Source organism: Anguilla anguilla, chromosome 6, assembly GCF_013347855.1.
Source record: "Anguilla anguilla isolate fAngAng1 chromosome 6, fAngAng1.pri, whole genome shotgun sequence".
In the NCBI taxonomy this organism is placed as follows: Eukaryota; Metazoa; Chordata; class Actinopteri; order Anguilliformes; family Anguillidae; genus Anguilla; species Anguilla anguilla.
In genome coordinates this window covers 7002524-7023466 of record NC_049206.1, presented here as the reverse complement: position 1 = coordinate 7023466, position 20943 = coordinate 7002524, and the positions used below count along the sequence as shown (strand labels likewise).

At 42.8% G+C, this 20943-nt stretch overlaps 1 protein-coding gene across 5 annotated transcripts in view; it reads right to left on the bottom strand.

Annotated features, from left to right (window-relative positions):
- The window catches only part of astn1 (astrotactin 1), a 323396-nt gene that overhangs the window by 298828 nt on the left and 3625 nt on the right, over positions 1–20943 (bottom strand). Inside the window, exons 1-2 of one of the 5 annotated variants that reach the window (XM_035422535.1) lie at positions 2890–3363; positions 2420–2737 (exon numbers count right to left, since the gene is read on the bottom strand). The exons of 3 other annotated variants lie outside the window; for them this stretch is intronic. In XM_035422535.1, the coding sequence (XP_035278426.1) occupies positions 2420–2468 (49 nt within the window). In that variant the 5' untranslated portion in view covers positions 2469–2737; positions 2890–3363. Of the gene's footprint in view, positions 1–2419; positions 3364–20943 lie in introns of those variants that run through there. One more of the 5 variants, XM_035422534.1, reaches the window with a different exon arrangement.

Below are 20943 nucleotides of genomic sequence, written 5' to 3'. Positions count from 1 at the left end.
GCGGTAGTCGTGCCGTCGGCCTGACGGATTCTTCTCTGTCCTTATAAAGGCAAGTCAATGTCAAGCCCTTCCTGACTAGAAACAAACAGAATTAGATTTTTTTTTTTTTTTGCCTGTTGAACTAACAGCATGGATCACGTATTTTGTTTGTAAGCAAACTGCCAGTCGTATTTATTTTGAAAGTCATTTTAATCAAATACGAGGTAAAACTTATTTCAAGAACAACCTAAATGTGGCAAGTAAGCGCGTGCTGGTTAGATCTCAGAACACAGACGCCTCGTGATGCGTACGCACCCCAACAGCGATCAGAATAACACGCTGTCCTTCATCCCCACAGTGCAATTTCCCCGGTTCTGCAACCGCGACAGAACAATTTATTTCCTGATGTCATTCTGACCCCCGAAGGTCTCGGTGTCGATGAGTGCGTGAGAATAAACAGTCAATGGTAGAGTTTGAGTCAAAGGTGCGCATAAGAACTGTCAACGGCAGCGTTCCGGTCATACGTGTGCATGAGAATAAACACGCAACAGCAGAATTCCAATCAAGCGTGTGCATGAGAATAAGCACGCAACAGCAGAATTCCAATCACGCGTGTGCATGAGAATAAGCACGCAACAGCAGAATTCCAATCACGCGTGTGCGTGAGAATAAGCACGCAACAGCAGAATTCCAATCACGCGTGTGCGTGAGAATAAGCACGCAACGGCAGCGTTCCGGTCATACGTGTGCGTAAGAATAAACACGCAACAGCAGAATTCCAATGACGCGTGTGCGTGAGAATAAGCACGCAACAGCAGCGTTCTAGTCATACCTAGGAGTAAGAATGAACACTCAACAGCACAGTAGCACAGCTTTAGTTAACTGCGAGAGCAAAGGTCCCTGCTAACAAATACTTTTTTCTCTTTCAGCCAGTTGACCGGTTTATCCTGCTGTGAATAAAGTCAAATTAAAAGCTCCCCAAAGCTAGTGCATTAACATATCATGCCGAAAATAACTCATTAGGAGGACAAATTGGTTGAACAAAATATTTTGATGATTCTAATGTTTCCGTGTCAAGTTAAATTAGTAAAGAGATACGAATTAAAGGCTAGTGTGAACTTTTGAGGTCGAATCATTGCACACTACCGGCACATTGAGAGTCGATGGTGTTGCCCTTTTTATCATACCATTATTTATTTGTCAAAATGCAATCATTCTGTAGAAAAATGAGAGATTAATTGCATGATCGCATGCATGTTTAAATATGTATAACACAAGTATTTTTGAGATTAAATAACAATTGGTGTGTGCTTGTCATGAAATAGTTCAAGAAAACAAATCCACCTGTTAACAAACTTTAAACTGAATAATGTCCCAATTTCATTGGCTTTAAGTTACAAAATGACGTGTGGTTTAAAGATTCTCAACACGGCCAATGTTATAGGTATTCAATCAAAGAACCCAATCTATGAACAGACAATTTAATCAAGAAGATCTAAGAAAAAAATGAATTCTTTAATGGTAATTACAGGGAAGAAGTTTGGCAGTACATGCGAATGACCTATAAACAGGTAAAAATTTGCGGTTATTAGTTCAAAGAGATTGGAGTGACCTGCCAGCCAACCAAGCAGAAAACTCAAATTAAAAAATGTGCCTTGTGCCAAATCTCTGTTTTGCATAGTGAACTTGGAATGGGGTGAGTGAAATAATTTAAAACCAGATGACTAATGAGTATTTATTATTTAATTTGAACGAAGTCGCTCCAAGTTGTGTGAAGCAGCAACCATGTCGACTGTAGGCTATACTTTTCTGTTTCTACACGTAGGCTAGTGAGGCATAAAGAAAGATTTTTCTCTTTTTTTCTTCCTGGCTACGGAGGACTTGCACACTATGTGCATTTGTGTAATCAAGGACAATTTCACCTCCAAAAAGATGTGGATTAATGTGTAAATCGACCATTAGTCACAGGCTCCAATATAAACAAGCGATACAAGCCTGATTCATTATAGCAGCATTGCTGTCTGACAAGCGTAATTACAAGTGCGTTGCGATACTTCCAACACATCTCATCAAATGAAATAGACACCGACAACCAAAGTTGCCAGTGATCCAAATCTGGAGCAGGTGTCTGTCAAGATTCAACATTTCGTGATTACTGAGGAGAGCGTGTTGAGTAAAAACTAGACAGGTGTTTTGCGAGATCGTTTACGGTGTTTAGAGTTAAGAACGAATGCGTATTCATCTGATTTCTCGTTAAACCCATCGAAGTGCATACTAATATGCATGCGACACCACAGAAAGCCTTTTCTCACATTAGGTAAGGTGTTTTTTTTTTTGTTTTTTTTGCACAATGTTCAATAAATCAATTTACTTAGAGCGTGTGCTTACATTGTACACATTGCCAGGCCCGTGACCACGGTAAAAACGTGAAACCACAGACCTCCCCAAGCGTTCGTTTCCAATCTTGAGTCATCCTGGCAATCCGACATGGCAAGCTCCCTTGACGTGCAATTGTTTGGAAAGCTTTCTGAGTTTTCGGTTAGCCCGCCATTTTTTCTTCGCGGATAACCAGCCCACAGATTAAATATAGCTGTCCAGTTGACTTGCCTGGAACTTTATCCACACCACGTCCGGCTCAGGCAGGGTTGCATGCAAGCCCTCGCGACTGCACCTCGTTAGAGGAAGGGCTTTGTGCTAGCTATGGAGTGAAGACGCAAATTCCGCACGGAACTTTTCACCTGTGGGTCTCCAGGGGCGGCTAAATGAAGAGAATGGAGGGAGAAAAATCTCAGGCTACGGAAGACAGACCAGTGTCCTTTAGAGAGAAGGCAGGAGCAGCTTCCTGTCAGGATCAAGTCTTAAATGAGCACCGCTGAGATTGAGGTACACGCGCAGAAAGCAGAAACGTACCCTGCATTCTCTCTTGTAAGACGTTAAAAAACGGTCCGCTCTCCACCAAGCACCGTGCTGCTCAATGCCTCACCGTTCGTCATCAATTATTTCATACTGTCTTGGAGCACTCTGTAGAATAAGCAGAGTCAACTGCTCTTTTAGGTTTTAGTTTTTTTAGATAACAGAAATGGTCAGGAGATTAATCACAATTTCCATTAGAAAATGTCCCTTTTAAAAATTCAGCGAGTGTGCGATTTCGCTCCGGTTCACAACTCGAGCGTATGGCTGGTTTCCGTCAGACCCGTCTAATTTTCTAATGGACGCTGTTAACCAAGACAAGTTTGCACTTAAACTCTGCCTCCCTAAAAGACAAAAACCTCGTTACCTCAGCAGACCTTCTTAAACCCAAAATATCTAACAGACATCTTAAGGAACAGCGCGCCATGTTCTCTAAAGTGCAGAATGGATGATTATACACGCAAGACAGAAATATTTAAATATCTGTACTCTGTGATTTGGCAAGATTCTGATGACATTTTGTTATATAGAGTTTATAAATTCACATCGCATGCATTAAAAAAAACAATAAGAATTGTTTGCTAACACAATCTAGTCACGGCACCTGCCTCAGGTAGGCAGAATAGAAGCCATCTACTTAGTATAAAATCCAGCAAACGTAAAATGATTAAATTGTGGAATGATTGTTGCGATACGCAACACGACGGTGGTCATAATGTCTCAGTGAGCTGTGTGATTTGTTAGGACACAGCTCTATTGGCAGAGAAGTTCTCCGCTGGACCCGGATGTACTCCGTTAGAGTTTAATTAAACACTGAACAGCTTATTGTGTGCCTTTCTGTCAGGTCTTTCCACTGGATCTCTTTTTCGGCAGCCGTTACGGTCCTGTTCGGTTTGAGCCAAACTGACCCGTTTTAAACTTTCAGTAAAAGAGGAATGACGCTATTGAGAGATGTCTTTCTTCTTTTTGTCAGAACGGTTTCTTTGAGTAGGCTATAATAAGAAAAAGACTAAAAATAATTGAGAGTGTCAGCTCAAAACAATAAATAACAATTATCTACTGCATTACAACTTTTTGCATTTAAATTTTTCAAAGATAAACATGATTTATGCCCCCGTGCCTTCATTATTATGGATTTTAAAAATATAAATCACATCTTTATCACTAAAGATGAATGACACGTTCATTGTTTAATGTGATTGCACAGGTAAATGGCGAGCATTAATCTTATATAGTTCATATTGTTTGGAACTGAGATAGATATCCTGTAGCTTATTGCATCCACTATATATCAACTTGATTGAGATGGATACAGTGAGGTCCATAATGTCTGGGACAAAGACATATTTTTTCTTGATTTGACTCTATACTCTGCAATTTTAGATTTGCCATCAAACAATTCACATCATGTGGTTAAATGGAAAATTCTCAGCTTTTATTAAAGGGTGTGTCTATACATTTTGGTTGCACCATGTAAAAATTTCAGCACTTTTTATACATAGTCCCCCCATTGCAGGGCACCATAATGTTGGGTACAAATGGTTTCACAGGTGTTTCTGATTAGTCAGATGTGTTCAATTGCTTCCTTAGTGGAGGTATAAGAGAGCTTTCAGTATCTAGTTTTGATTCTAGGCCTTTGCTTTTCACAGGTGCTAATAATTAAACGGAACACAAGAGTTAAGATTGTATTATATTTTATGTACTGAAATGGAGACAGAGTGAATGTCTCAATGCCCTGTGCATCTATCCTGTGTATCTATCTTTATATATTCTGTCACCTCATTGAAAAGGAAACTTAAAAATTTAATAAGCAGACAACGGAAGTCCCACAGTGTGTAGAAAAATGCAAAAGTGGACAAAAACTTTGCTGCCATCTGTGTAGCATTTTCGCAAACCACATTGGAAGGCAACTTGCTGAGTTCCTGTGAAAACAATGGGTATCCTTAAAGTCCAAAGTAGTTGTTAAACATAAATCTTGATGCGTTCCCTATGTCTCAGTACCCGTTGAATCCCGTTCCTTGGTACCTCCTCAAAAGGCCATTTTAGGTAGAGCGCACGTGGAATAAGGATACCTCACACCTCATTTCTGCATGCTGGCTGAAGGGGAAGATAAGCCAGGTCACTGCTAGAGATGCAACCTTCATTGAAAGTCTGTCCAGGTCCTATTGTTTCCAGGATCTTGCGTTGCTGGACTATCGATTCAACTGCACTGTGCCAAAAACACTGCTGAAATTGGCATCAATCATATGCTAGGGAGGGTTTTGGGTTTTTTTTTTTTTTAGTTGTTTTTTTTTTTTCAATTGCTTTATTTTAAAATAGGTTATTCAACAATTAACAAAAGCATAACATGTATCAATGAAAAATGAAATATATATTCAGTGAATATTCCATTGTGCCTGTTTGTGTGTGTGTTTGTTTGTTTTTTTTTTTCTCTTATCGGGTTTTTTTGTTCTTGTACACTCTACTTTGTTTCCCAGTGTGGCGTGTCATCATGTTTTTTTGTTTTTTTTAGGGAGATGATTTAGTGCCATCCCTGCTAAGAACTGCGCTTGTGAGTTAAAAATCCCAAACTTTTATTTTAAGCGCGATAAACCGTTGTTTCCCAGCCTCTCTCAAAGCAAGGACACACTTGATGTCTCGCCAGATCCTCGCGGGTAACACAGAGGGATTGTAAGAGCAAACAAAATGGCTTCCATTTATGTGAGGTTTTTGAGAAGCGTAAGAGCACAAGCATTACTGATGTGATGTGGGATGGGGCGGCTGCTCGTGAAACTTGAGGCACATTTTTTTTGGGAGAAATCCTGAATCCTTTCTTTGTTATGATAAGAACAATAAACTGGCAGGTCTGTGGAAAAAAAAAACAAACCTCCTGCCATCTGTCATCTGTTGTGAACTTGTCTAATGCCGGAAAGTATTACTAAGAAGTGCAAGCACGCTCAGGGAAGTAAAAATTTCTCTATTCAATGGTTCTCAAGATGCAGTAAACACACCTCCTGATTACCGTTTTGTTTCAGACACACCACCTGTTTTTATAAATATTTAAATACGTGTGTGTAAACTTATTACTTTTACAGTTACGTTGAATCGATCACTTCAATCATAGGATACCCGTGCTTCTTAAATCCTAGGGATTTACTGAGGCATCGAGAAAGAGACAAGTAGCCCGACTTTAACTTGAACTGTGCAGCACTATCACACAAATGTGAATTGTCCTGAATGCTGGCAGTGGCAGTAGCCTTCAGAAGAATGTAATTTGCTTTGAGGTAACGTTATCTGCACAGGACTGAAATGGGCTTGTGTGGGCTTGAATTTCATGTCTTGTTTAGTGGTGAGCCCTAATCAGAAAGCAGATGAGCAGTAAGACAAATTAAATAAATAAATAAATAAATAAATAAATAAAACCTTTGTAAAAGTCTTTGTAAAAGTGTCTGTGCCTAGCACATTTTTGGCTTTAAAATTAAACATTAAATGTGATTAGACGTGATGTGAAAATTAAACAAACACACACTGCTTGTTGCCATATTTATAGCACCTCATACACTTGGCACTTCGCGTACAGTGTCAAAACTCACTGCTGTCTAAAGGTTGAGGTTTACAAGGACGACGTTTGACACAACGGCAAAATGTGATCCGAACTGAAACAGCATCCTCTGAGCTTTGGAGCTTTTTCCTGAATGTTTCTAGTGAAACAAAAATGCATCTCGCTTCACCAGCTAGCACACTCTCAGATTTGCACTCGAAGAAATGACTCCACGTACCTACTGCATGATGGGAAGTTTCTGTAGTTCTCACGATAATCTAGTGTTATCTTTCTACCGCACATATAATACCTTATATTCTGTCCAAGCACACTTGCTAAGCCTTTCAGCAAATGTAGATAGTCACAGCTCCAATGATACTTTGTGACTGGAACACAAATAATGATCCCAAGTTTACCTCAAAACCAACCAAGTAGGCTAATGGTTAACAGGCCACAAAATTACTGTTTTGCGATGATCCTGAGTCTCCAGACCTGAACTCCATTGGACATTTGTGGATTGAATTGAAGAGGGTACCCCACGAGCAAAGGATCTTCAAAAGGTTCTGTATGGAGGAATGGTAAAGGATCCCCCCCGGCAATATGATCACCAGGCTCATAAAGCACTACAAGGGACGCCCCAGCAGTGTTGTCCTTGTGAAGTGAAGGTGCACAAACGCAAACATTACTTTTTTTGAACACCTTTTCTCAGAGAGTATAAAATAAAATAATTTTACATAGCTCAGTACCTGTGTGGTTTAGTGTACACAGTCATTTTTGCTCATGTTTATCAAGGTTGCCAATAATTTTGGAGGGCACTGAATTTTTTTTTTTTTGCCTTTCATGGCCTGCACTGTGAGATGTATTTCTCATTCTGCTTAACAGCGGCTTACAATCTGCCTAACGAATAAGGGGTTAGAACGATCCTTTCAGGCCTTGTAACTTGTCTAAAGCAGGCGCGGGAAAAAGTATGCCCTGTGGGTGGTTATTTCAATTAACGCATTGACAGCATGATCTTATAGTCAACAAATGGCACTGGCACGAACCCAAAAGTACAATTTACTTACTGCTTTCGCTCAGATTGAGGAATAATGCCGAGATCCAAACCGCAGCAAATCACTCCCCAGGTGACATTACAAAAGCCTGTTGCACAGCGTACCGCATACGCCACAATCCTTCCCCACCCCCTCTCCGCTCCCCGTCTCTCCTAATTTGGAATGTAAATTACAAGCCGCAAAATGATCAATTTACCAGCAAACGAGCGTGGGCTCTCCGCAGGAACGTGCGACGGAAGGCCGCTGCTTCTCTTTTTGTGACCTCGCGGTCCAGGAGTTGACCTCGCACAGAGAAAAACCTCAGGTGTGAAATTTAGCGAGCGGACCGTCGACCAGCGGAGAACACTTGCTGAGCGGCGAGACGCGATCACCGCAGCCAACTGCCTCCCTCCCTCCCTGGGCAACCCTACCACCAATTACGGATCGCCCTGCAGGGTCACTGTTTTGGCACAGTCCAAGCTTGACACCACACCAACGGGACTCACGAGCACACTGGAACAGGGCCTTAATGGGGTGAGCCACCCAGCAGCACTAACAACATAATTTTTTTAAATGAATTATGATATCAATAAAAACATACACCATGAATACAGCATAAAAGCTGAACCACATATGTCCTTTTCAATCAAATAACCCGCAAGCATTCTTTGTATCATACTGCATACATTCATTAAAGGCACACATATATTCAGCTTGTGCATTCTTTGTTATATTGTTATGCATCCACCTTTCAGTGGCTGATACCATGAGAAATAAAAGCTTACGCATACAACGTTCAACATTTACCACTGTGCCAAAGTCTGGCGTTTTAAAAAGTTTTTTTTAAGTGTTGCAGGATCCTCTCTTACCTTTCGAATATAACTACCTCTTTTCAATCAGTTTTATTTGCCCTGAGAAATCTCCACAGCCTGCTGATCGTGGAGTTTCATAAATTACCATTGCGCACAACTCCCTGCACCGTGAAAAGCTAACCAAATTGCACCACCCCTCTGTTTGCACCCGTGGTATTAAAACTTTACTGCCGCTTGTGAGCCTGCATATAGATTTCGGCTTGGCTGGCGCACTGTTTAATTTGAGCTCTCTTTCAACAGCCTCCCACCACCTCAAGGCGGGAGATGTTATCAGAGCGTTAGCACGAAGGAGAAAAGAGCGGTCCGGACGCCATTATCAAATGTCAGCCCAGCCGAGCTCCCTGCGCAGTCAGGGGGGCACGTGTGCGTGAGGCGAGGTTCGGAAATCGTCTGTTGACAGAAATCAGTAGAAGAATACCTAACGTGACAGGAAAAAAAAAGACACAGATTAAAAAATATCATAATTTATCAAGATATGTGTTTATGTAAGCGTAATGTGGGATACTTTATTGGCCCTCACTAGAGCTGTAACGATATTAAGTTTCCTGCTTCCCTTATTATGTTTCGTGGTTTTATTTTATTTTAGAATAGACCTTCGTCTTGTTAAATGTGCTGCGAAGCCAAAGCCGGCATCGTATGAGACACAGCCTACACTCTCTTTCTGCACTCCGAAACTCCGAAAGGCCGGTCAGGGTGCCTCCTGTGGCCTCTTATCTCTGCTTCTGAAACGGTCGGCTCTATTTCTGTTTTTGCAGCGTATTCAAAAAGCTGCGGTCCTGTAGCCTTAGTGCAAGCTGTTGGGTAGCATCATTTTAAATCAGAACTGAAGTACACATCACTAATTAATTTAGCACATCCCTAATTATGATGATGATGATGATTATTATTATTATCATTATTATTATTATTATTATTATTATTATTATTATTATTCACCTCATCGTAAGCTTGTAAAACTATTTTGAAGACGTAAAAAGAGGAGACATCGTAGCGTCAATTCAATTCAGTTAGTCCTAGGATGGACCATTTTTAAAACAAAGACGGTAAGGTGCCCAAATCCGTGGTAAGCCTCTTCATCACTGCGGTATAATGATATGTTGGTTACTGTTGAAGCCCTAGCGCTCACTTTCACATACTATATAGGAGGCACTATCAATTATAGTGTATATGGTACACTTTAGTTTATACTGTGTATCAATACTTTGAATGTATAGTGAATCAACTGTCCCATTTGACTGCGCAGTTCGACTGTGCTGTTCGACCGCCGTCCGACTGTGCTGTCTGACTGTGCTGCTCGACTTCTGTTCGACTGTGCTGTCTGACTGTGCTGCTTGACTGCTGTTCGACTGTGCTGTCTGACTGTGCCGCTCGACTGCCGTTCGACTGTGCTGTCTGACTGTGCTGCTCAACTGCTGTTCGACTGTGCTGTCTGACTGTGCTGTTCGACTGTGCTGTCTGACTGTGCTGCGTGACTGTGCTGTCTGACTGTGCTGTCTGACTGTGCGCTGGGGAACCACAGATCACACAGCGGTACTGCTCCCGCCGCTAATCGCCAAAGCAACAGACTGGAATGATGTCAGCAGCCCATCAGGTGGGCCTGCTAGACGCGGTGCTGTGCCATCTTTAGAAGTGAGTCAAGCTTTTGAGCGGGGGGGTGGGGGGGTGGGGGGGGTGGGACAGATGGGAGCCGCTCTGGCACAAAAATGTGGTGCAGTATCTATATAATCCCACATATACGACCCTGCTTGAGCAGGAAGCATGTTGGATGTACAGGGCTGGGTTTGCAGGATTACACCGTATCAGGACAGAGTCCAGAGTCCACCTCACTCATGGCCCCTTGTAGTCACCTCATCCCGAAAATAAATGGAGCAGCATCCCAGCACAGCAATTCACATCTATTACTTGGTGCAAAATGGTGTCGTGTGAAAAATGAGAAAAAAAAGGCCAAGAACAGGGGGCTGATGGGTGGCTCACCTGGTAAAAGTGCTGTTTGCGTGAGCACCACGGTCTCGGACTGAATCTGGCCCGGGCCAGAATATCAATGATACCAGCCCGAGTTTCCACATCATACCCCCCGAGGGTTAAATGTGGTGGCAAATTTTCACAATAAAACAGGAGAAAACAAATATAGGTTGTGCCAGTATCATTTTGTAGGACCAAAAAATAAATAAAAAATTTGTTGAATTTTACCAGGATTATTTTGTGGGACCATTTTGTTAAGGGTTACTTCTTTACCTTTTTGTTACTCTTTTCCTTTCACTTTTGTGATACTTTTTTATCTTTGACGCTAGATGCAGAAATCTTAGCATCAAATGTGGCAAAAATCGGCCAAAGTATTAAACCGTGAATTTTCACACTCACAATTGATGGCTGCAATCTCAGTAATGTTCTTTAACACTCCCAATAATTTCCTTACTAAATTTTATTCTTAGTTCTCTTTTATTGCTTTCAAAAAAAAAGAGCCACAATGTAGCACACTTCAGATGGAAGGCTGAATACAACTTCCAGCTACAGAAAATGCAAGCTTTAGACCTATCCATTAAATAAGTTGTCAGCCTACATTAAATAAAATGTCTCCAACAAAAAGAGACGTGTTTTTTTTTATTTTATTTCGTCGATGGAAACTTGCGATGCGAGTTTCTCAGGAAGAAATATTGCTGACTGCGCTGTGCAGTGATTGTGTGAAAGTCCTGAACACCGCAATGCCGCGGGACCGGCTTGTTCTTCTGATAAGAGGGATCATTTGGATCCTTTAAGTGTTTTTTTTTCTCTTATGCCCACCACTTCTACGACTAGCGCAGGGATGGCAGAGCAATTTCCAGATTCACGCCTTTGACCAATTGCTCAAAATCTGTCAAACTAAAATGGAGTCGGACCTCAACCCCCAAAGCTTTAAGCCGCCGGTGACAGTTGCTTTGCCGAACGCCGGCACAGTCCACCTTTCATCACACGCCCTCAACTGACAGGAGCTCCTGAGCGCCCTCTGGAGGTGTCCCTGCAGGTTTGCCCGCTGCTCCCTGGCGCCTGTGGCTCAGTGGCTCGCCGCTCAGACAGCTTGCCCTACGAGTCTGTGACTGGCAGGAATAAGCCCCCACAATTCCCACAATGCCATTTTACAGCCTCCAACCCTGCTGGCAAACCTCCTGGCAACCCCTGCAAAACCACCCCACTCCCCCCCCCCACCTCGCCAAGTCTGCCGCACATCCCCCCCAACCCCGCGGGACGCGCCCCGCGTCACCCCGCTTCTCCTTCCCACTCCTCTTCTTCCTCTCGTCAGTCGCTTGTCAGCCGAACTGTCGAAAGCTCCAGGGGGCCCTGCTGGGCTTGTGGGGGGGGGGGGGGGGTAAGAAGATGGAATCTTCCCAGGCTCCTCTTCAGCAGCTCCCTGAGGCACTGCCGGTGGAAGCCATCGTTCCCCCCCTACCTTCACCACCACCACTCCCACCCCCGCCCCCGCCGCCCCTAAGCGACCTCCTCCGGCTCCCCTCGTCTCCCTCGGGGGGGGGTTGGTGCCCCCACTCTGTTCGCTCTCCCCAGCGCCCCGTTCCGCCCTCGGCCCAGACCCCATCAAACCACCCCATCCCCAAGCGCCCCCCCCCCACTACCTCCTCCCCCGCCTCCTCCCCCACATGCCCTCTACCAGTCCCCCTGACCTGCCCTACATCTGTAGGAGCTTCTGTACCTATCGCCCATTTATCATGTGCACTGCCCACACACGCCTGTGCTCCCACGTTTCTCTGGACAGTGTCCTCACACGCAAATCTGGCAACCCAACCCCAATGCGCTCAGTTCATACCTCACCCTCACCTTCACCTTCACCGCCCCCATACGCCATTAATCTAACAGTCCCGAAGAGCACCTCCACAGTCCGTTCAGCCTCATACCGCAGCGCAGAACCGCTTCTGCACCTCACGCCACAGCCCAGGACCCCTCGCTCCCCTCGTTTGACCTCCTCCCCCACTCATCTGTCCACGTCTACCGCTTATGCTTACACGCTGTACATCTCCCCTGCGCTCTGTTCCTCCATAAGCTCTTTAAGGTCAGGATGTGCCCAATTGGCCTTCTTCTGAAAGACCACAAAGAATGCTAACATCAACACTAGAAACACCTGTCTTTCAAGTTATCCCAACCACTTGCTTTTCCATGTTAAGCTTGTGGCCTCTAATTCCTGTTAAGCTCTGTTTCTGAATGTCTTCTTTTGCCTCCGAGCTTCTTCTTCTCTGTTTGCGTCTGTCGCTCTAATTGGCTTCAGAATCCCGGAACACATGGCCATTATGACCTCACAGTGCAGCAGAACAGTCCCATACTGAGAAGTCTGACGCATCACTATTTGAGCTGAGCTTCCTGCTGCATCGCCAGGGACAGCTTACCCTGTGCCTGCAATTACAGCAACACTGTCCACCCTGTCACCAAACAAAGACGGAAACCGCACAGCGAAGCTGCCCTGGTCAACAGGCAAACCTGCATCTATGAAGCCCTGTCATACGAGTGTTTGCCATCACAGCTGCGCAAATCGGGATCATGGATCACATGACCAAATGAACTCGGACGAACGGAAACACACGCGGACGCGCGCTCGCACACTCACACGCCAGCCGTTAAGGACGTGAGTCAGCCGTAATTACCGAGACAGCCCTCGAAACAAGAAGCATTTTCAGACGACAAGAATTTTGAGAGTGTTAAATGGCCTTTTTGTCCAAGAGAAGGAGCAAAGCTGTCTTCCAGGCTCAATGCCCAAGAAGCTGTGAAGTCATACCACAAACCTCTCCACACACAAACATCCCCGGGTTCCACAGAAATCACACAAATCACACACAGACTCTAAGGCGTCACGGTGCCACTTGCATATGTGTGGTCAACAACACTGCGGTTCTGCCTAATGAAACTCGGATTCCCAGAAGCCACCTTGGCTCCACACAAACAGCTTACCTGATTCAGGGGCAATTGGAAAGACTGTTGCGGGGGAGTAGAAGCAACCAAGCACTCAAGCTAGGCTCCAGTGATAGTGTGATATACAGTATGTATTGATATTTTTCAATAGGAAGCTCATATCGATATTGAATAAATGACAATTTCACTAATACTGAAATATTGAATATATTGAATGCAACACAAAAATTGCTTCAGAAAAATCATTCAATTAAAAACTATCGTAAATGAATGATGCTAGCGCTACCATATCACTCCTTATCCCAACCTAAAACAGCCCAGGGTTCACTGGTGCACATCAGGAACATTTTTTGCACATGGCTAGCTAACTAGCCAACCAACTCACTAGTGCTTGCTTGCTGGTCAACGACCAGAATTTTTATAGTTGTTGAATGTTGTTTTTAAAGACTGTTTAATGTTCCTCATGGTGCCACTCTTGTAAGTGCGCTGTCTTCTGGGAGTATCAAGAATAAATATCCGAAGTGTAATCCAAAGGCCATTTCCGATAAAACAGTAATGAGCCATCTCTACTTTTTGTTCTCTCAATCCTCACACAGTTAATTTAAATGAATACTTGAATGGAATCCAGGCTGACTCATCCCAATATAAACATAGCCTGTATTTCTCTCACTTATTCTATAACCTCAAAAGCATAACCCTCCCACTCATAAACACTAGTGGGAGGGTAATTTTTTTTTTTTTTTAAACACAATGACAAGTTACCCAAGAGATTTGTTTTTAGTTCAGCTTCAAAATACAGTTGGCTCTGTGACAGTGATTGGCAGGTACTCATTATTATTCTTGCTTTCCTATGATCAGAGTAAAACAGTCACAAGTACCGCAATGTACGACAAAGCACAGCTTAACCACAGTGTATGAGTGATGGAGCCTAAGTATTTTATTTGGCAACAGGAGGGTGTGTTTCTTTGTTTTTTTTTTTTTTACCTCTGAGGATATTCAGAGGGTATGTCCCATCAATATTTAACATTCAGACATTCAGTCAATATTTCAGAGGGTGTGTCAGACTTAAGTTGCAGACTTAAGTCTGAATCGGGATATGATTTTGAGTAAAGTGCGTAAAATGTGCTTAAGTCTGCACTTAATTCACCAGGTCAGGGTTCCCCCTGTATTATGTCACATGTAATGTTTGCAGTTTTCCTGGCTTGCAAATACAGCCGGTCTCTTTTGTGACTTCGTTTGAAACACCAATGCAAGGGGTCCGATCTTACACCACCCCAACAGAAAGTGCATTTTCAAGAGGTATGGAAAGACGTAGCCTTATAGACCCTTCTTTCGAAACTAAGTCCTGTCATCACCTAAGACAGATTCTCTCGAGTACTTGCATCATTGCCATCATCTTCACATCTCAGAAAGCCTCTCCCTTTCCGCCAGCATAAAGGCATCATAAATCACTCAGACGGATTGTATGCAATGTACTTTAATTAGTTCACAAAGGATTTTGGGTATTAAGAGTTTTCCCGCCAAAACTCCTCGCGCGTTAAACCTACCATCTCCACAATAATCATCTGGCCTAATGAGATACTGCAGTTATCGCACGGTTTCCGTGGGTTACCTAACGATGAGGCCTGAGACAAAAAAAAAAACCCCCACAGAACGCACCGCGGATCCGGCTAGCTCTGCATATAAAGGAGGCGCGTGTGTCAGCGCTAACGATCCGTGAAATTTACAGGCAGTGGCACAGAACGAAAGCGATGTCGGTGGTTATATGGGAGCCAGCGCACAGCAGTATCCATTCCCCCCCCCCCCCCCCCCCCCCCCCCCCCCCCCTTACAGAACTAAGAGCAGAAGGGCCTACTGTCAAAACACCCACTCTTACTTCAGATCTGGAAAGATAGAAAAGCCATACACTGGAATCCATATATACCTGATGCGTCAGACTCTCGCTGACTCTCTAATGGATACCCCTCCTCCTCGGGGGTGGGGGTTTTTTTTTGTGGGGGGGGGGGCTGCATAAAGACACCTCTATTGAAGGCATGGTCCAGCACCAGCTCGCGTTCCCATGGCAACCATTCACTGGCGGGCAATCTTTTCCGTGCTCTTTCTTCTGTGTGTCAGCCAGGAAAGTCGGGCCAGGAAGTGCTCGGTTGTGTGCCGAGGACAGACTTCACAGGCAAGATTTTGGTGCAAATGTAAGTTTCAGGCACCCCCCCCCCCCACACACAGACACACATATATAAGCACACAGTAAAAATACAAGCTAAAAACGCATGAGAACACATACATTTCAGATTCAACTACTGCTGATTTGTACAGCGATGATCTTGAGACATGGGATGTAAAAAAATAAAGAAATGTGGGCTTAGGTGTGGCTCTCGGTCCCCGAAATATATTATTTAATATATTAAGTATATAATTTTAGCAATTTACACATATACACTATAACAGATTATGTTATAGTGTGTGTTGCCTGTATACGTGTGTGTGTGTGTGTGTAAGTGCATATAAACCTACATCGGTGGATAAGCACGTGTGCCTTTAAATCTCTGTGTAGCCTCCTGTATGCAAGAGGGGAAAAACCAATTACCTTAATGTGTTCAATTAAAAATAGCTTGATCAAACGCTTACACAGATTCTATTAACACTGCATTAATACCGACAGCAGCGGCAGCGGTAACAGAGTGATGGGGGGGCTGGTGCGAAGCCCTAAGACAACACGCATCCTGCAGTTAATTACTTATATAACCCCTCAAATTGAAAGCAGCGCCATGTGACGCAGAAGCTCTAACCGCAGCTCGCTCGTTCACAGCAAGTTCGCCTCACCGAAATCCGGAACCGCCACATTTTAGGGGCCGTTCGTCGCCCACATTTTCAGGCCCGTCCTTCTGCCGTTTGATTGGCTGGGCTGCGCGAGCGCCGGGTATAATGCACCTTATCAAAGGGTGGAAACGTTTCACTTCCAATTACTGCAATTGTCTCCCGAACCGCAAGACTAAATTAAAGGCAGCCCGTTTCGCAAAGCAAATGACAGCAAGCTAGCCGGCTTTAATAGGTGGACACAATTAAAAACAGAAGAGAACGTTAAAATAGCCAGCCACTTATGAAAAAAATAAAGAGTGAACGTGTAGCTTAGCGGCTTAAAGACATAATCAGCAGCCTAATTACGGTGATTGTGCATCTAAGTTACCTAAAGTTAGCTAGCTTCGTCTAGGCTAACACTGCAGAGGCACTGGCAGAGCAGCGGAATTCACAGAGCACTGCTGGTACTCTTCCATTATCGCTGTTCTTCAAAGCGGTGTGTACTAAGAGACAGCTGTATTTCCTCTGCCATTGTATTGCCTGGGAACAGACCTCCACTGTAGCTAATTAAAGTGCGCCATGTTCACTTTGAATAATCTGTGTAAACAGCGATAGCGCTGTGCATTAGACACTGTTTAAAAGGAACGCGCATGAACACACATTCACTAGAGGTGGTTCAATAAGGATTTGGAACGTGTGGGGAAAAAGACAAGTTTGTATTTTCATATGCCCTTTTTGTTGGTTGTTAAAATTCTTTCACACCAAAATGCGAATTTAAAAATTACGAATCAACTGTTACTTTTTGACACTGTGAGTCTGGTGATCTGGTGATGAGACTGGAGAAAAATATGATATGATATCCTGATTCTTGAATCTGCACTTTTGTTTGAAGTAGGTTCACTCAATTAAAACTGAAGCACAGTGAGTTTCTTCGAAAATTAATTTTACTGGAATCTCAAGGTTTCTGGAATTTATATGGCCATTAAAATGTGTGTGTGTGTGTGTGTGTGTGTGTGTGTGTGATGTTCAATTTTTATTTTTATTTTTAATGGTAACACAAACAGTAAATCTATACTACATGCGCCATTTTCAAAGGTCAACGCACACACGGCTTCATACACGTGTTTGACTGTAGTTTTAAAAAGCTGAACATTTTTAAGGTGCGCCCTTATTCAAAAATCAACCAGCCATAAAACCGACTCAACGGAATCCTCATATTACCCTGAAATTGATGAAAAAGCGGTGCGTTTACGACCGTCGCCGTTGCCAAAAAATACCTAACGACGGTCATGTCGGCGAGACAACGTTTACTCACATCTGTTGACGGCTCGGATGCCTCTCATGTGCTCCTTAAACACGTCGCTCAGGCGCGTGATGTCATCCGCACAATAGCGCTTAATTGGGTCTCGTACAGACGAGGCCTCTTCAGCAGTTTAATAGCTGAAAATGTGTGTGTCACGTTCGGTTAATCTCAGCAGGGGGAAATCTCTTCTGTGGTCACCTCAAGCATTAAGACTCATTAAGCAAAGTGGCCCTGCTGGCTTGCTGCGCGATCTGACGGACGAGTCATTTAATTCGGGGCACTGCCGTGAGTTTTCTCTTTTTATCTCAACATTATCTCACCTTTATCGACCCAGATGGATCAGGTGAGAGGTCACCTGCTTGACTTCGGTTGGGATGTTGGGCTTGGTTAATGAGACTTATGACCAATTACTTCTTCAGAAGAGCAATGATCTTGTGTGGGTGGTGCACCAATTGGCTGCAGTGATTCAAGCAAACTCCACCACCCACCTATAGCACAGCGCTGACATAAACCTGCTAGAACCAATTAGATTGCAGCAATCTCACAAATCATATCTTCCCTGTCCAGATACTCCAAAGGTAAAGGTCAGGGGTCAAATCTTTGTAGTTATAGTGGTTACGGTGAAACTGTGACTTCATTTTAATCTTCTTAATGATTCTCCAGTACACATTGCAGTATTACAGCGGGCTACTCACATCTTAACGCCTTTTGGTTTGTAATGAAATCCTGAGGTGCTGAAGTTTCATTTGAACAGGTCAGAGTTTTAATAGTGTAACTTGAAAGGCCAATTAGTGATTTCTTATTCTTTTTCTCTAACAAGTTTCCTTTCCCATTTTTCTCACACCAATTTGGAATCACCAACTGTGCTCAAATCACAACGGAGATCCCATCCAGGCGATGAGACGATCAGAAGGTTGTACCCTGTGTGCACTCTCCTGCAACTATACAACACACTACTGCAAATATTTGAAACTCTCCTTCAACTGTACAACACTCTACTGCAACTACTCATCACTCTCCTGCAACTATACAACACTCTACTGCAACTATTCAACACTCTACTTCAACTATACAACACTCTACTGCAACTATACAACACTCTACTGCAACTATTCAACACTCTACTGCAACTATGCAACACTCTCCTGCAACTATGCAACACTCTACTTCAACTATTCAACACTCTACTGCAACTATGCAACACTCTCCTGCAACTATGCAACACTCTACTTCAACTATTCAACACTCTACTGCAACTATGCAACACTCTCCTGCAACTATGCAACACTCTACTTCAACTATTCAACACTCTACTGCAACTATACAACACACTACTGAAACTATACAACACACTACTGCAAATATTTGAAACTCTCCTTCAACTGTACAACACTCTACTGCAACTAATCATCACTCTCCTGCAACTATACAACACTCTACTGCAACTATGCTACACTCTACTGCAACTATTCAACACTCTACTGCAACTATGCAACACTCTACTTCAACTATACAACACTCTACTGCAACTATACAACACTCTACTGCAACTATTCAACACTCTACTGCAACTATGCAACACTCTCCTGCAACTATGCAACACTCTACTTCAACTATTCAACACTCTACTGCAACTATACAACACTCTACTGAAACTATACAACACTCTACTGCAACTATTCAACACTCTACTGCAACTATACAACACTCTACTTCAACTATACAACACTCTCCTGCAACTATACAACACTCTACTTCAACTATACAACACTCTCCTGCAACTATTCAACACTCTACTGCAACTATTCAACACTCTACTGCAACTATGCAACACTCTACTTCAACTATGCAACACTCTACTGCAACTATGCTACTCTCCTGCAACTATACAACACTCTACTGCAACTATACAACACTCTACTGCAACTATGCAACACTCTCCTGCAACTAATATCACTGAACCACAACTGTTTAAAACTCCTGCAACTAAAATACAAGACTCAAATGCAACTATTTAATACACCCTGCAACTATACAATAATCTCCAACCACTATGTAATACTCTCATGCAGCTATTTGACTCTCTCTTTCAACTATTTAAAAATTTCCAACAGCTACTGAGCACTCTCCACGCCCCAGAGGCTTACAGGGGAGCTAGCGCTGACCAGACAAGAGCCATATTTCTCATTGACAACAACTGGTTGTAGCCCACGGCTAGCCTGAGATACAAATTAATGATACATAAGCAGGACAAGCCTCTCCTTTATGGATAAAAAAATCTAATTTTACTCCTCAACTTAGGTCCCCTGTTAATTTTAGGAGAAACGATTCGACTGCCTTGAGTTTTAATTGAGACAGACCTATATAAAGCTTAAAGCTATTGCAACGAAGCCGCGGTGGTTGCTAATCCTGTCCTTCCTTCAGTGTATGTTGTTACAGGAAAAATATTTGCAGAAAGCTAATTCAGTGTAGAGGTAGCACTGCAAAAACACAACTTCCTTTGGTAAGGAGAAATTGTCACTTATAATATTTATAATATGTGGCCAGGGCATTATCTTACGTTTTGCCAAAGGCAACATTTGAATAGTTATCTTTGGAAGAGAACTTTCCAGAACTTTCAATCCTCTAATTAGGCAAAGTCATTTTTCAGGCATAATATATTTCATTATTCATAAGATTGGCCTTGGTTTTGTTTTCAGTGTTTCCTGCTGAGGGTCTTCTGAAAGTTTTTTTTTAAAAACTACTGTCCAATGGGCCGGGTAAAATTAATTTTGTAATTTTGCAACCAGAGAAGACACATCACTGTAACCCAGCATTCCACAGACAAATTCCAGATATTAATGTCCAATAATTCAACAGTGCAAATATAGCTAAACATATGAACAGACAATCATAGGGCATTTTGGGCAAACTTGAAGCAAAGTTATTGCATGAGAATGCAAAAGAAATTTATTTTACTGTAACTGTGGTAATCAAAATATTTTCTTGCTGAGGAGTTCTGATGAACAAAACTGATGAAGAACAAAAAGAGAAAGTAGGCATTTTTATGCTGCATTGCTAGTTGGCCATCTCTGTTCCACCTGAAAGTTAACACCAAGTGTTTTAAAATGTCTCTTACTAGCTCAAATAAAATCAGGTGTGCCCACTGCCTACCCTCACTGTTTGAGTCTGTATTGTTTAAGGTGCACTGTATGCGTTTTCTTTCATTTCGTCATTTCACTTTTCTTTTTAATTATGGCAATTCTAATGGCTGGGATCCTTTGAAAGAGCAGTACATTTAATATGGAGCATTGACTGGCATGCTAATGCCTGAGGGAGGCTTGACTCTAAATCAGATATAACTCAATGAGTCGTGATATATGCATGGTTCTCTTTGTACTGTCAAACCTATTAAAAGTAAAGTGGTTCTTAAAACTGTTATTAAGCTGGATACAGTTGTCATTTTTGCCAGCCAGTCAAATCAAGGTTTTCCTTAACTAGAAAAGTTTTATATGACTGTTTTTTTATAAACAGTCTCAGCGTAGACATAATTCTGCATCATATACAGAGAATATGAAAGGCTAATTCTCCATAATTGGGCTCAAGCCAGCATGAAATCACAAGAACAAACCTCATTAACTGTGGATATGAATGTTGATGCAC